Here is a 17,853-nt window from a genome sequence, read left to right as displayed (position 1 = left end):
CTAATGAAATAGAATATAATGGATAAGTAAGTATGTTCCCCCATTCAGTTTTCTTATTACTTTCATCTGAGAAGACTTGAAGCAAGGTATGTAAACGAATAAAAAGTCATCACAATCAGTTTAATTAAGTGCACAGAATAGCAATCAGTCATGTCAATAAAAATAAAACAATTATTTTTACATCAAGTGTGCTTTATTTCCTCCACAGGTATTCTGTTAAATAAAGCACCATTTATATACTGCCAGGCCACAGCTAAAGAGGATTCTTTACAGAATCAAATTTCTTGTGGTTGTTCCGTATACAAGTAAACTTAATTTTGATAATAAGAACCACAGCGATCGGAGGCAATCTGCCTCTCTTATAAGGTACAAAACTGGCACAGAGGACACCATATTATACACAGTAAAAATGCTGTTAAGTTTAAATTACATTGTACAGGGCCAGGGAACCCTGTTCCTCCCAGACAGCCATATTAAATGAAAGCCACTACAGTAAACTCTTAATTACATAAAACATATTCATTATCTGATTGCCCTTTAGAAAGTATACTGAAGATGCAAATTGTTTCATCTGAAGATCTGCCTGACCAAGAATTAAGCCTATAAATCTATCTTGCCATTCAAGCAGAGAGCACTGGACGAACTGAAGCACAAAAACAGAAATAAGCAAAACTTATACAAACAGCATTGGGGGTGAGGGGTGACTTTAAAAGTAGACATGCTACATCTAATGTCAAGAAGCAGCTTGGTTTCCTTTGCCAGATATCCTCGTGACCACATGGATTGTAGATTCAATGGTCCTACACAGGGTATCTAAAATGTCGTGCTGCTGCATATGACTAAAGAGTCCTCTGGAATGGCCACAACTGAGTGATAAAGCAGCCTCAGGGTCCTGGGAGGGCAAAGCTTGACCGTCACAGCTTCTCAAGTCAGCTAAGTCAGACAGAACCGCAGAGAGAGAAGTCGAAGGGAACTCGGATTCTTCCTCGGCAAGGTTAGAATCCTTGGAACAGTGGAGGTCTTTGAATTCTTTACAGTCTTCAAATCTAACGTTGTTGGACTGTTCTTCTGCATGCTGTGACCTGATATTTGACGTGTCTTCTGAAAACGAAGATGGAACTTCCATTCGGTATTCTTTAACAGAACTATTTTCAGGGGAAGGAAGATCTTGCTCAGTTCCTGGGTCGATAATTGAGGAGTCTCTTGTCTCATTGTCTGAAGTGCTAGTTGGGGTCAGGACCTCCCTGGTGTCTGTTTTCACGTCACTGACGCAGCCGTCTACAGTGTGCTCCTCGTCACTGCTAACGCGCCTTCTTTTAACAGGAGTTGCCCCTTCATCATCTGTGAAAAAGGAACATCAAAACAAATTTTCTGAAAGGAGTCATTAAGATCATACTGGGAGTGGTTGTGGAAATTCTGTTTTTTAGCATTTATATTCAGGAGGCTTACACAGCTATTGTAAAGTCAGTATTCTTCCCTTCTCCCACCCTAAAGTCAATATTTTATTAGTCCATAAAGCTAACCTTTAGTTTTTCTTTCTTTGGCTTCTTGCTCTTGGAGTGAGTTTCTCTGCTGCAGACAAGTCCTGCATTTGCTTAAAAGCTCTTGCAGAGTAGGAATTAGAGCTGGGTTTAATTGTTTGGGAGTGTGTACCGACAGGAGCAAAGCAAGTGCCCGCAAGTCCTACAGAAATCCAGATAGGAACACTTCAAATTCCAAAGCCAGCATTACAACCGTTAACAGTTTAAATGCACGTTTACTTTTCCAGGAATCCATCCTGGTTCCTCTGGTATTTTTAGAAGAAGGTTAAAACTAGAAAGCCAGTGTTATGATACTATTTATATTTCATTGGTTCTAGGTCACTAATACCATTATTTTATGCACCACACCACTAATTAAGTCTGACTGAAGACCCAAATAGTGTTTTCTGAAAAGGGAAAAGGGGGGGAAAAATTACACAGGAATTTAAAAAGCAAATCCTGAATGATCCATGAGCAATTTAGGCCTCATTAATCTAGGAATCAGTTTTACTTGGTTTCTGGTGGATGTCATAAGGTCTTCCTCACTTAGCTCTGTAATCTGTTCTGGCATCTAAGCATTTTGTTACTTGGGAGGCTGCTGCTGGACGTGTGCAAGCACGTGTTTCCAGGGTGTTTCATTATTCCATGACATGGCTTTCGTGGGAGTCTATAGAAGGCAACCGATTCCCTAGTTTTAACTGGCTTTATATTCAGATTACTAATCTGACTTTCAGTTACTTATGAGTCGCAGGCACTAACAGAAACATCACCGGTAACATTTCAAAAAATGTGAGAAAGTAGAGATAAAGGGAATGTCTCCCCTTAGTGGTCATTGCCCTTAGCATTAATGACATTAGCTCATGTCTTCTAAGGTAACAGAAAGTGTGTGCTACATACATAAAAGGCAAAGTGAGCACATTTTTATTTGGTTAGGTTTTTCATCATATGTGACTTCCAGAGTTTGAATAATAAAGTTATGTATATAGTAAAATCATACGAAGGCCAAGTTTAGAGTTGATTTAAGGAAAGTTCTGAAGCACATGACTTCCCTTGCATAGTTCTTACCCCATTTAAAGCAGCACTTGCTTTGGAAATTTCAACTCTGTTGGTGAAATCAGACTGCAGGTTCTGATACTGATTTATCAAGTTTGTAATAAGGGTGCTGATCAAATTGGCACAGTTTGCTTCAGAAAACACCTGACCTTGAACCTGAAAAAGATGATTAAGAAAAATCTCCAAAAGACCAACACAATGAAAGCACAATCACTCACTAACTGGAAGTAACACGCTGAGTTTCCAACTTGTGACATACCTTTAGAAGAAAGTGTGTCATGAATGTGTAGACAATGTTGTTGTTCAGGAAAGTTCTTTCATCCATTAGGATACATTTTATATATTCTGCAAAAACGGGATCTTCACACAAAAGCTTGATGCAGTTTTTTGACATAGCCGACTGAAGTGGGGAAAAGAAGCACTGATTGGTTGAGCACTGAAATAACTGCAAATCTTAAACACACTGCTCATGATATACATCCGCAGTCACTTAACACCCTACTGGAAAAGCCACTTTTACTTCATTCTACTAAATTTTCAGTCACAGCAACTGTCCTCCCAATAAATTAAAATATTACTAACTTGGACTTAAATGGGTGACAGAGAAGAGACCTGTAAAAAGTCTGAATGGCAAAACTGAACAAATATGTTTTTATAAGAAATGCAGCTTTATTATCTAGCATTAGGAGCTAATAAGGGCTGGACAAATAAGACTAACAAATAGGATGATGTTTTCGAGGAAAATTAATAGATAACCAAATGACCCATAGAGAAAAGACAAATTTTAAGAATTAGATTTACTCCCTAAAATGAGTTAAAACTTTCACCATATCATCTCATTAACAATAGTAATTTGGTAAATACCCTTCCACCCCATAAATATCACAAAGGTAAACAGCACACCTCTTTTCCTAATAATCTCAAACAGAATTAGTGGGTCCCAAAATATGGAAATTGTACTAAAATTTGGTTTTCCTGTTTTCAAATGGTCATGGCTCTTAAACACAAGTAGTATGTCTTTGAGTAAATATATTCCCTAGATTATTTATATGTGTGTTTTAATAATCATTTATATGGAAGAAAAATGGACTATTTAAAAAAATAGGACAAAGTTTAGATAATATGTATATCTATATACTTATATATTTTATTAGAGTAATAAGCACTGTGGTAAGTAAACTGCTCAAGGTCACCCAAGAAATTAGGAGTCAAATAGGACCAGCACCCAGGTCTTCAGATCCTTGGTGTTAGGAAAACCTGCCTTATCTACTGGTTGTAGTCTCTGCCTGCTGCCTATATTTCTTGCACAGCACAGATGCTTCTATAGGGCTGCTAGGGGCATTGGAAGCCTTAGATGGTTTGACTTTAAGGGAAGTTTTGGGGGTGATGAATTCTGTGGGAAAAAATGTCAAGAGAGTAGTACAGTGCAGAAGCAGATAAAGCAATAGGGAAGCAATACGCAGTGGCAGAGTACGGAAACCAAAAAAAGCAACTACCTAAATCAAGAAGAATGAAAAGAGCAGCAAGTGGCCAAGGGGTGGTGGTGGGTAAAGCAAGAGATTTGTTGCAAATTACTGAATAAACCACTCAGCTCAAAAGTTGTTTTCTGAATGTTTACTAAGTACTAAACCATATAATTAAAGTATACTACCCTATCAAAGATTCCTAGTAGAGAAAACAAAATGAAATTTCTATAGGAATAGAGATGACTCAGAGGAATTCATGGTTTGGGACAAGGAGGCAGAGGAGCAACTATTACAGTATCATGTGATACACATCCATTAGGAGAATATCCAGAGCACAACTGCCTGGGCAGGAGACTGGGCCAGACTCAAAAGTATTCCAGATGCTAAATGTGGGTAAAGGCTTATGCCAAAGGAATTAATCAACTCATCTTCTGGGAATGGGCAGATGCACTCAGGCAAGAGACCAATAGTTTTTTTCAGGGCCTGAAGAGAGTGGGTATTCCTTATGCCTGATCCAAGGAATGAGCCAAACCTTAGGATCAATCTCATTTCTTCCCCTCTCCCCACCATTCTCCCTCCACAATTTAACAAGCATTATTTAAGTGCCCACTTTAAGGGGTTGGCTCTTGGACTTAAGGTAGGAAGGGTACAGTGTTTTCTGTTCTCAGTGAGATTGCTGGTAAGAAAATAAGTGCATCAGACTTAAAAAACTGCTCTGAGGTAACAGGTAAGCAAGAGGTAAAGGACAGAATGCTGAAATGGTTTCTGCTAGAGCTTTTGGAATGGTGGAGGGGAGAAGAAATAGATGGGGGAGGTGAAGGAGCGCAAGAAGTGGCTTATGCCTTCTTGCCCTAATATCTCCCTGTTTCAGACTTTTACCACAACTGTTTATATTGGCCTTTAAATAAGAAACTTTACTATAAACAGCTTGTCTGAAATACCCTTTGTGATACAAATATTACAGATATAAAAAACTTCAAAGGGCAACTCGATGCCAATTGCTTAATAGTTATTTCCATTAATAGTATTTTACCTACCAAGATTCGAAAACATCCCCAACTTCCAGCCAGTTTTCAACCCAGTGTTCCTAAAATTACCGACCATGTGGTCGGATGAGATGAAAGACCAGGTCATCTAAAACTCATTTTCTTTACCTGAGTCTGGCATAGCTCAGTCCAAAGTTTGGGGAACAGTGCAAGATGAAGTGGCAAGCCTTCATAGGCAACTAGGACACCTAATATTTGAAAAGAAATCAGAATAGGTTATAATTATAAATTACACTACTGAGATATTAAACTCTGCAGGTATTATAGCTATTTCCAGTCATAACTGCATATTTTCTGTTTTAGAAATACATAAAATACTTAAAGGGGAAGAATTCATCTCAATGTTTTAACCAGTGAAATATTTTAGAGTGCAGTACACTTTGACTTCATTTATATCCCATACCTCATTCCCAGAAGGACCTGCAAACAACTTAAAACAATTCTGCTTTTTGAGAATTAGAACTTTATCTGGGACAATGTAATAAAAGTTACTGCAAGTGGCTCCAAAGTTTTCTTGGATTAAGGTACCACTCTGCATATTTAGATCATATTACATGGAATACCTAGACTACAGTGGAGGGGCAGGGTGCACATTCAAACAGAGGATGTGAAGAATTAGAAAACATATCATTCTTTTCCTCTTTTATCTCATTTCTCCAAAGATAAAGCGAATTACCTTTATAAGTAGATTTAGGTAAATTCTGCTCTAACAGCTTCTAGCCTTGTCCCCCCAGGATCTTTTGGGTGGATCATACTTAGCTGTTATACGTCAGCATCCTATTTGGAACGTCTAAGGTTTCAACCTTTCCTCTTCTTGACTATTACAGATGTCAAGTATGTCCTTAAGAAATTTGTTCCCCTACCCTCTGCCCTTCTAGCTCTCTCAAAGCACAGAAGTTGTAATGCCACAGTCAGTTGTAAGTAAATTTTCCATCCTCCAACACTCCCACCCTGCAGGGAAAGTATAATCATGGAGGAGAAATATAATACAAGTTATCCTCTTCCAGTTAAGAAAAAAATTAGGAGTAACACCTGAAGTTGGCAAATCTTTTTGGTAAATGGCCAAATAGTAATTACAGGCTTCCCCCAATTATGAAACCTTTCATAAGCTGAAACAGCATAAAGTGAAAAAGCAATTACCTTTTTCCATTAAAGCAAAAATCCTCTTTGGATTTCTTCTGGTTAGCAAAAAGAGGTACTAATGTAGGTATGTCATAAAAGTGCAGTGGCATAAAGCAAACTTTTCAAAATTGGCAGGTACCTGTATTTTTTAGACTTTGCTGGCTGTTTAAGTCTGTTGCAATTACTCCACAGACAACACCAAATGAATGGGTGTGGCTGTCTTTCAATAAAACATTCTTTAAGAAAACTGAAAGTTGAATCTCATGTAATTTTCATGTATATCACAAAATACTTAGAATGTAGTTTTTAAAAAAAACATTTAAAATTATAAAAACTCTTCTTAACTTGCAGGTAGCTCATTGGTTGTACAAAAACAGGCAGCATGCAGGCTATTGTTTGCCTCTATATTAGACCATGGGTTTGGGAAAACCTTAGGGAAATCAGATCAGTCATCCAATTTTGTCATCGAAGGATACCTAGACTCTCTTTTCCGGGAAAGCCTATTTTTCTTTATTTTCCTGTCAAGATTAATTCCTTTGTAAAGACCCCAGGAAAGTAATACCCTAATCTGGTTTGGATTGGAGGCATTTACCCATCATAAGATCACAATACACATAAGCAAACAAGGGCATGTCATCAACACTGTTGGCTACAGGGAACAAAGTTCCTATGTTCCCATGTCTCTGCATAATTACCCGTAAAAGTAGAGCAGGGTTTGGCAATATGGCCCACGGCCCACTGCAAAAGTAGTCTGCCAACCCCTGAACTAGGGGCTGCTCTGACATAAACCCTCTCATGTGAAAGCAGGCTTCATACTACAATTTAAGATCCTCTAGACTTTATCCACCACCCCCCCCCGACATTATCCTCAAAGTAAAACAATCTTTATTCCTATTTTCCACAACTACTAAAAAGCTAGCACTACCACAACAAACAAAAAAACACGGAGGCCTTCTATGATCTCAGATTGTTTTCAGGTAATACTCTGATTCAAATATATTTTACAAGTGAAGAACAAAATAAACATACTAACATCTATTGTGCTAGGTATGTCAGATAATCACATTTAATTTTCTCATCAAATTTGGAAGGCATTATGTTTTCCTCATTTAGCCCGCTTTTCTGGATGAGGAAATTAGGCTCAGAGAGGTCACATAATCTGCTGTTTCTTCCCCAAAGCCAGTGAGTGATACAGTTGTATCTACCCCAGACTTATCTGATTCTAAAGCCCATAATCTTTTCAATAATCAGTGTTTCCCCCAACTTCAGTCATTTCATGGATCATTTTCATGACTGTTTTCATATCTGTCCATCACCTGTACTGTTTACTTGATACTGTTCTTTAGATTGACTCAGAGAGGCTAATACTACATTAGCCTGGTCTTCGGCAATATAACATCCAGGAAAATCATGCATTTGGTGTACGAGTTATTTATTTTTGTAATAAGTAAGATCTATTCACATTTATTAACATGAAAATTATTTTCTCTGGGCCATCTTGTACACTACACTCCGGAAAACACTGTGCCACCCATGGTGAGCTAAAGACACCTCTTTCACAGTCCTACCTATTCCCTATCTGAGCTGCACCTCCTTTAGAAGGAAGGCCATCCCTTCAGAGTAGAAGTTTCAGTTTCTTTCCAGCATTTTCACAAAGCACTGCGGATAAGGAGTACGTTGGCTCTGTTGACTTAAGGTAGAGGCCAATGCCATTCTATTCCACACACTCCTCCAATACCTTCTGGGGGGTCACTTACTGGGTGCAAAGCACAGGGAGATGCAATCACCAGCATTCGCAGGCACAATTCCAAGCCTTACCTCAGTAAACAGGATGGGCAGGCCTAAAATATCCTGGCTCCTATAACACTTATCTTTCTTCATCCTGTGACTTCAGGCATCCTTAACAATAGGGTCCTTACCCCACCCTGTTCTCACCCATGGAGGAACTAATAAGCAATAATGAAAAGCTGTTCCAAACATATTGCTTCCTCAACAGAAGCACCTTATACTGTAGAAGCGGCTGAGTGTGTTTTTAAAAGAAAAATCTTTTAAAAACTGTTTTTGTAGGTAAAATGGTAATTCAGATGATTGCTGTGAGGATGAAATATTTCGTATGTATATTTACTAGTTAGGGTTTCTCCTATCTGAATTGTGTTATGATTCTTTGTCCAGCTTTCTATAGGAGTATTTATCCCATCCAAGCATTATCCATGGGAAGTTGAGAGCTTCGGCCTTAGAATATCACATCTGATTCTTCTAATTCCCCTATTTCTGACTTCATACCCACTGAGCAACCTATTACTGTTTATTCAGCTTCCCATGTAGGTTACTGGAAAAACATCTGCTGGCCCTACCACGTAACATTCAGATCCCTGTGCCAGTTCTTCTTTGTAAATTAACAAACTGGTAACCAACCCCTAAATTATATGTATGTCTATTAAATGTAATTACCATGTATAACCTAGGATAAATGGATTTGCCCTTGGTGGATGGGTAAAAGCTGGTTTCCTATCTGTACTGAATGATTGGCACTTGTTTGAAGTATAAGAAGCCTTTTGGGAAACAGCTAACCAGTTGTTTCTCCAATCAGTACCACCTTCATATCACAAAAAGCTGAAACATGAACAAGAGCTGTGCTTTTTATAATATGAATTTTTAATCTGTTTACTTCTATCAACTATATTAATTTTTTAATTATAGAGATTTTGAAGATTATGGATTTTCTAGGTACATCATGTTACTTGCAAAAAATCTTAAAAAAAATCTTTCACTTACTAATGCATTAAGAAAACTTTCAAAAACTAATGTCAAAAAATAAAAAAACCCCAAAAAACAAAAGAAAAACTAATGTCAAATAATAAAGGTGATATTCTTGTTTTGTCCCTAAATATGAAAATTAAATGATGAAATCTAGGGATTTGTTATTTAGTTTAATTTTACTTGAACATCTTGTTAATCTGCAAGTGAACTATGGTACCTAAAAAATTTGGTACGATTAGGGTTTGCAGTACCAATTTTCTATGTTTTGAAAAAAATTTTTTTCCTCAAATATAAAACCAATGCATGAACATTACAAATAATTTAAATCTTCTAGATATTTAACCTAGAAAATAAAAGCATCCCATAATTTTATCCTTATACAGTTAAGATTATAATCCTCCATTTTTTTTACAAGTACTGATTTTTTTCCCCTTGTTTAGAAGAATGTGGTCATGTTCTGTATGTTTTCCAATTTGCTTTTTTCATGTGAAACAAGGTCAATTCCTATCTTTTTATTTTAAAGACTATATAACACAAATGAACTATGTTTTACTTAATTAGGCTTCTATTGATAGACATTTCAGTTGTTTCCAGTTTTACCCCATACAAACCAATTGAAAATAAACATCCTATGTATGTTATTGTACACTTTTATGAGTAGATTTAGGGTGGATTCCTAGATCTGGTACTGCTGGGGCAAAGGGCACGAACAATCTAAACTGCCTCTCCAAACTGACCCCATTATAAGATCTCCTCTTTCCCCAAACTGTGTAAGTATGCATATCATCTAAACTTCATCTCACAGTTGGGGGAAAAAAAAAAGAGAAATAATTGTTGTTTGCTTTCTTTATTAGTAAGGATTGGCAACTTCTATATGGTTACCAAACATTTATTTTGTGTGTGTGTACTGCCTTCTTCATGTCCTTTGCTTTTTTTAATGTTCTTTACCATCTTGCTGAATCCTAAAAACTCTCTGTACATTGGCACTACTAGCCATTTATCTGTTAAAAATGCAAATATTTTCCCCATTAGCTGTTTGTATTTTAATTCAATTTATGGCATTTTCCACATGTAGTACTTTCAATTTTTATGTAGTCCAAAATTTCAATTTATTTTATTGTTTCTGGGTTTCGTGTCCTGCTTAACACAGTCCTTCAAAACTCAAGGTGGTATCCATATGATCCTATGTTTTTTCTTTAATATTTCTAGGATTTTATTTTTCACAATTAAATATTTAATCCTCCTAGGATGTAGTTTGGTCTAAGGAGCAAAGAAGATATTACTCTTGCCTTTCCTTTCCCAGACAGCTAGCCAATTATCTCAATATTACCCATTTTCCACTACTCTGATATGTCACCTTTGTTATCAAATCCTTGTGTACCCTTATGTTTGTTCTGGGGCTGTTTTTCCACTGTTCTACTTATGTGCTTCCGTATCTGCATCGTGTGGTTTTAATCATTAGATTTATAGTCATTCCCTGGGTATTCATGAGGGATTGGTTCCAGGAGCCCCTGATGCTGAATATCCTTATATAAAATGGTAATACAATGACTGTAGTGGAAATTTCAATCCACAGTTGGTCCTCTGAGAATATGGAGGACATTTACATAAGAAAGGGAGAAAATAAACCAATACTTGCTGGTTTTATGCAAAAAAATGAATAAAATTAATAGTGGGCATGTCTGTGAGTGAAACAGTGATGTATACACCTTTTTGATATTGCTTTGAATTGTGAACTATGTATTAAATACCAAAAAAATTTTTTTAAATTACTGTTATCTTTAGTAAGTATTCTGGAAATCAATAGTGCCAGTAATCTGGCACTATTCTTCTTTTGCAGAATTTTTCTGGCTTTTTTTTTTTTTTTTTGCGGTACACGGGGCCTCTCACTGCTGTGGCCTCTCTCGCTGTGGAGCACAGGCTCCGGACGCGCAGGCCCAGTGGCTATAGCTCACGGGCCCAGCCGCTCTGCGGCATGCGGGATCCTCCCAGACCGGGCACAAACCTGCGTCCCCTGCATCGGCAGGCGGACTCTCAACCACTGCGCCACCAGGGAAGCCCAAAATTGGCTCTTTTTAAATATCAAAATACTGCGGTCTCAGACACACTAGTATTTCACATGGCAGTCAGCAGCTTTGTTCACATTCCCTGAATTCTCTTCCCATTTTTTCTCTGTCTCCCCTAACCCTATGCCTGACTGTCCTCACTTCAAGAGCACTTCAACACTCCCTTTGTTTACTATTTAGGACCTGCAACTCTATCCCCTGTAATTCTAATCTACAATTATTGTGTAATTCCTTTTTATTCCCCTAACAAATCTTTAAATCTACTCAGTTACCCATGTAAGAATTACCATAAAGACTTTTCATCAAATCTGGAATGACTTGCAATCCAATACAGGTCCTTGAGACACTTCTACCTACAGTCACGATATTCTGGCCCTTGGACCACCTAGCCTTAAGACTCAAATGATTAAGGAGATAACCAGTTTAAACTTACCCTTCCCTCTCTTGTTGCCAAATATAATTTCTTGAAGAAACTATACAAATTAAAACTCCCTATCAACTCTCTGCTTCCCATCACAGTCGTTAATGTGGGCTTTGCTTTCTCAAGCTCTTTCCTAGTGGCCTCTCCTTGTAAACAGTCATTTCAGCTAGAAGAGGGAGTTACTTTCAAACACTGGGACATAATTCTTCCATTTGTAAGAAGCATAAGCACTGCTTTTAGGTCTCTGTTTTACTTCATATCTAAAACAATGTCCAATTTCCTACATTAACTAAGATATAACCATGAAAAAATTATTTTCCTGCTCAATTTTTTAAGGTTTTGGTTTATATCTAGAGCTGTCCTATGCAATACAGTAGCCACCAGCCACATCTGGCTATTTAAAATTAATTTGGTTAAAATAAAAAATTCACTTCCTTAATCACATTTCAAGCTCTCAACACTCACATATGGCCAGTGGCTATCACACTGTGGATGGTGATGCAGCTGGAGAACATTTCCATCCTGGTAGAAAGTTCTAAAGAATAGTGCTTATGGAGAGAACCAAACACCATGAGTCAGCACAACTGTGCTTCCTGAGTATAAGTGATGAGAGCATAAAATATTATGGAAGTTGATTCAGCTAATATGGATGGCTAAGTGTGTTTCCTTTCTTTCCCTCCTCCTTCTCCTACCCATGTTTAATTTCCCCAAAACTAGGTATTTGTGTTGATGAGGAAGACAGTCCCACACAGGGTAGAACATTCATTATTTGGTCAGAGCTGTTCAAGTAGATAAAATAGCTCCTCACGTAACTTTTGGTATAAATCATATGAACACGATTACTAAGAACTTTTCTTAAGGTCAGCATGTTTATAAGTCTTCCTTCTTATCTGGGAGCAAGGCTGTGTTACTAGATCTGGATATTTCCCCACACTTGATCATTGCCACTGCTAGGTTTTAGCTTTTTACCAAGTGCCACAACCCAATTATATAATCATGAAATGGCCGATCTGAATACATCCTCACCCACCCACCCCTCAATCTTCAGCCACATATATATAAAACTAGCTAATGAAAACCGGTGGAAGGAACACCCTTTCAAATCTGAAGACACTCTAAACACTTACCAATAAGATGGTTTTCCTGAAGAGGAATTATCCCTGACAGTTGTTACCACTTCATTCTTCTTGGATAACAAAACCTAAGGTATGTTCACATCTTTCGCCCTATCTATAGTGGACCAAAACCTTTTCCACAGGAAGGAAGGGGTTGTGATTGAGAAGGAGCACAAGGGGGAACTTCTAGGATACGGTAATATTGTTATTTCTTGACCTGGGTGGTGGTTCCATGAGTATTTCACTTCCCATGCTCTGAAACAAACCTACAGTACACTGGAGAGGATCCTGGGCCATCCCTAAAGACAACAGATTCACAGGGCACACAGAGCCTGAGAACTCTGGAGGTCCTGAGATAAGGGACACCTGAAGGGCTACTTATCTTCTAAAGACTTATCAGCTCGAAAAAGTCACCCAAAGGGAGCAGTTCTCTAAGAGCTCTCAGGCACATCCTCAGAGAGACAATATTACATAAAAATAATTCAAGGTTTCCCCCCCTTCATAATTCACTGATTATTTTTTCTATTTCTCATATCTTCCTTTTCAAGTTTCCCTTCTCACTCACCCCTCTATTTTATGAGACTTACCTCCTAATTTACTCATATATGCACCTCTGCTTCACTTCACCCTGGCAAGTCCACTTGGCTTGCTCCCGGTGTTGCCAGCTGGCACTACTGATCTCATCTTACCCTCAGATCAGGGCTGGGGAAGTCCATCTCTAAGCCTGCCTCCCTAAGCAGAGCAGTTTTTGGTTTTTGTTTTTAAATTCTGCTGGGCAGATGGAGGAGGACTTGGGCTTCTATGTACAAAAGTGATCAGCCCTACTCCACACTCCTTTATAAGCCAGCTGAAACTCTGGGAAGAACTATTCAATGGAAACCAGTAAGTTGGTGTTTTCTTAAGAAACATAAAAATGTTCCCGAGAATAATTAATATTTTTAAACATTCACTTTAAAAAAGAAAAAAAAGGATTGGCTCATTTTTTTCCTCCCCTTCCTGAATGGCTACGGGCTTAAAATAATTCAGTGGAATTTACTGCTCATCTTTTATACTTACTCAGCTTAACTAATGTTTCAGTAAATTTTTCACAGTTGATTGCAACTCGGCATAATAGATGGATGAATTGATGATAAGAAAAGAAGTAGTCTAGCAGCATACGATCATAAACGTCATCTTTGCCCTGAAGGTTAAAGATGATAAAATGGTTGCACTTAAATTGTATAATAAATTAAAGAGCATATTTTGTGCAAACGTAATAAGTTTAACTAAAAAGCTGATTAAATATTTAAATTCTATAAGAACCTAGTTTTAAATTCCAAGTTTCTGTTAATGTTATTAAGATCTTAATTGCCACAAGTTTATTTTCAGTGTGCAAATGCCTTCAATTAAAATTACCCCTTATTTCTATATACTTTAATAAAGTAAAATTACTGTAGGATTTTAAAATGTGACACTTGAGCTCTATAGACATATCATCAAGAAGAGTGAATTAAATTTGATTTTTGAAATAGAGTCCAAATAATTTCTGTAATGGTTACTACAGTGTTTATTTTAAATATTTTATCTTATAAGAACTTCTTAAGTGTAGTTAAGATCTAAAGACACCGGGCAAGGGAGAATGTGAATAAAGTGGTATGAGGAAAGATAAAGTGGAAAAATTGTTTAGAAAAGTGTTGGAACTGAGATAAATTATCCTGTGTCAATGTACCTTCTCTCTATAATTTAGAATTAGCATTATTTTAGAGTTAAGTATTAGAGAACAAGAACTAGGCTATAAATGATGATAAATCTATCAGTCAGTGATAATTAGGCTTAGGTCAAAGGATTATAATTAGAGGGCAGTAAAAGAAGTCATTGATTATATGGTGAAATATAAACAATAGTAAGTACCTAACTTGACCTTTCAGATTTAGATATATGACCCATTTATAATTTAGCCTAGTGACAAATACTGAGTCTGTTAGGATATTTTTTGAGGGGGAAAAAAACTTACTACTTGTGCTTATTGTTGATTTTGCAAATATTCAACATTTCAGAGCAGGAAAAAGTCCAAATGAGTCTAATCTTCTTAGGACCCACAAAATGATCATTTAAGTCTAATATACTCATAACTGCCAGAGGGGAATTTCAAATTACTGTGTACTAGAAAAACATGGTTTTCCTGGCATCCCAACATACCTTACTGGTTTCCACCATTGTGGGCAAGAGGCACATATTGAGTTCAGGGCGCGGAGGCCGAATATTGCTTTTCCCTCCTATTAGCTTGGTATTTTCTCGACAAGGGAAATAAGGTCCAAGAGACACTAAGACATTAAAAGTGTACAATAAGAATAAATGGAAAAAATAAATCTCCATGTTTCAGTGTGCAGAAAGATTAAATGCCAACCATGTTCAGTACCGTGCTAGATGAATACATACTTGGTATATTACTGTGATGGTAAGTACAATGGTTGTGTTGTAGAAATGGAACCAGAGTATGAAGAAAGTCATGGGGACTCAAAAGCACAAGTTCCTTGAGGACATCTGAAAATAAAAACACAATTTGGGTATTAAAAAACTGGAGTATGTTACCTGCTACTTTCAAACTCACAAATCCTACTGGGGTGACTGATTGCACTGTGGCAGCTAAAAAGTTTTAGAGTCTAAAACTGTTTTAGCACTTAACTCTGGGAGAAATTCTGTCTGATGCTTAATCAAATCCGGATCAGCAGAGTTACTAAACAACAATCGGGCATCATTTAGAAACCAAAGTTTAAAACTATTAAGAGAAGCATCATGGAGAAGTACACTGAGGGAGAAATATTTAATGCATACTGATTACGTATCTTCATAAAATCCACCAAAGCAGCTTATAAATCTAAGGTTCAAAATTCATTGGATCTGAGAATCCTTAATCTACTTTTAATGTTTCATGATGCTAGCTGGACTCATTCTCATCCTGTAATTACATAGGAGTAAAGCTCATGATGACAGGCTACTGGCGGAGTTTCTGGCAATTAGAGGTTACTGCTATGCACCCCTCCCCTCTTTTTTTTTTTTTTTTTTTGGCCATGCTGCACAGCCTGTGGGATCTTAGTTCCCTGACCAGGGATCGAACCCGTGCCCCCTGCAGTGGAAGTGCAGTCTTAACCACTGGACTGCCACGGAAGTCCTGCACCCTTCCCCTCTTAACGGAGAAGTGTAGGCCTGTAATTCTACAGAACATCAGGCCAACACCTGCCAAAACTGACTGCTTCTACATGACAGTTATACATGTCATTTTGAGAAATTGTAAATAAGTAGCTATAGTCTATAAAGATTATTTAAATGGCTTCTAAGGCAGTAAAACATTCAATATGAATTTAAAACAAGGGGGTCCTTTAACAGACACAAATTATCATTATAAATATGCAATTAGTAAAAATATAAAATACTCAGGAGTCTAAGAACAGCTACTAGGAAGTATCTTCAGGCAAAGAACTCACAGGGAAATAATCACCCCCACTCTTTACAATGTCAGTTCTAATCTGTAAACATCTGCATGATTCTACCTTGTTTAAATAGAATCAGAAGATTTCAGAGCTGTAAGAGATCTAGAGATAACCTTAGGTCAGCAAGCCCATATATAAAGTGACCTGCCTATAATGACACAGTTAATTATTGATATGTTAAGAAACAGAACTCGATTTTCTTAGGATCTGCTGGCCAGTGTAAGTCACACATAAGAAGTACAAATGTCTTCCAAACCCTACAGAACTAACATTACATCTTATATATACACACACAATCCCACAAAAATGTTCTTCCACTAGGTTTTTACACAGCTATATTTTCCAAGTAACTTACCTATACAGGCATTTCTAAGTTCTGGAGGGCTATAGGAATTAAGAAGAGTTAACAGTTTATGGGCAAATTCAATTCGCTCCTGCCACTGGATTAATGCTTGTTTCACATCTGCAAACACAAAAGCATATGTAAATATGCCATTTGAGATCAAACTTCCCACAATTATTTTCTGTTGTAAACTACAGAATGCTTACACTAAGAAATCCAAATTAATTACATAAACATCTTTGGTGAAAGCTAAGTGATTATTTTCATGAGATGGCTACTACTGTTAAACCTGCTGTATTTCTTAAAAGCACATTTTAAGTGATGATATGCCCCATTTTCTAGGAATTTATATGCATTTCAAAGTTCACACTACTTTATAGGGACACAAGAGATGTTTGTTTTATAGTTATTTCTCTTGAAAATAAATGATTTAACCTAAGCCATGTAAGTTTCCAGCCCGAGGAACTTCACAAATACTCATGTTGTTACTGTGTTTAGAAATATTTTCCAATCTCCTAAATCTTTTTTTTTTTTTTTTTTTTTTTTTTTCCCTTGCGTTATGCGGGCCTCTCACTGTTGTGGCCTCTCCCATTTGCGGAGCACAGGCTCCGGACGCGCAGGCTCAGTGGCCATGGCTCACGGGCCCAGCCGCTCCGCGGCATGTGGGATCTTCCCGAAACGGGGCACGAACCCGCGTCTCCTGCATCGGCAGGCGGACTCTCAAGCACTGCGCCACCAGGGAAGCCCCAATCTCCTAAATCTTGACACTTATAGCATGCTTGCCTATTTTTCAGGCAGAGATAAAGAAAATAGACAAGAACATTCCAGTTTTATATCAGGAGGTCATGATAAACATTTTCCTAATGGTTAGCTAACATCAGCCCCGTTTTCCGTACATAAATTAGAGAAGAAGACAAATTCTCTGAAGCATGTGGATTCTCTTTAATTGTTAAACTAACAAAAATAAGAAGTCGGATTAATCAAACCTTTTCTCTGAAGATATGGGCGAGTAGACTTCAAAACTGAAAGGAATATTGACAGAAGTTCTACCAAGTCTCCAGTCACGTGGCAAGCTGTGGCTTCATGATACATCATGTGCAGTGTGTTGAAAGACTACAAGTGATTTAAAAAAATGAAAAATTTCATTTCACTTTTACTTTATTGAGCCACAAAATGGTACTGCTCATCCTCTATGACAAATGTTTTCAGACTAAGAATATGTGTGTGCATATCTGCACAAAGCAAATGTATCTGCTTTCTATCTACAAGTCAAATGCTCCCATTCAGCTCTTTTAAAATACAAAATAGTCCTCACTTTCACAGTGATATTTTTTTTACATTTTACTTTGAAGGAATAATTTATTTAATCTGATTTTTTTTTTGGGGGGTTACTGTTTGCTCTAAGCACATATCTCTAAGACTGCAAGCTTTAGAGATTACAAAGCAGCAGCAACAACAGGAAGACGGGGGG

General features: G+C 37.3%; 1 protein-coding gene across 1 annotated transcript in view; it reads right to left on the bottom strand.

Moving 5' to 3' along the window:
* Positions 1 to 91: 91 nt before the first annotated feature.
* USP34 (ubiquitin specific peptidase 34) overlaps positions 92 to 17,853 on the bottom strand; it is a 235,931-nt gene continuing 218,169 nt past the window's right edge. The window contains 10 exon segments of the mRNA XM_007464137.1: positions 92 to 1,341; positions 1,524 to 1,683; positions 2,586 to 2,729; positions 2,833 to 2,973; positions 5,194 to 5,273; positions 13,626 to 13,749; positions 14,748 to 14,872; positions 14,988 to 15,092; positions 16,395 to 16,502; positions 17,369 to 17,495. Coding sequence (XP_007464199.1) covers positions 734 to 1,341; positions 1,524 to 1,683; positions 2,586 to 2,729; positions 2,833 to 2,973; positions 5,194 to 5,273; positions 13,626 to 13,749; positions 14,748 to 14,872; positions 14,988 to 15,092; positions 16,395 to 16,502; positions 17,369 to 17,495 — 1,722 coding nt within the window. The 3' untranslated portion in view covers positions 92 to 733.

Source organism: Lipotes vexillifer, unplaced genomic scaffold (genome assembly GCF_000442215.2).
Source record: "Lipotes vexillifer unplaced genomic scaffold, Lipotes_vexillifer_v1.1 scaffold311, whole genome shotgun sequence".
Lineage (NCBI taxonomy): Eukaryota > Metazoa > Chordata > Mammalia > Artiodactyla > Lipotidae > Lipotes > Lipotes vexillifer.
The sequence above is the reverse complement of the archived record's forward strand: the minus strand, read 5'-3'. Positions and strand labels throughout refer to the sequence as shown.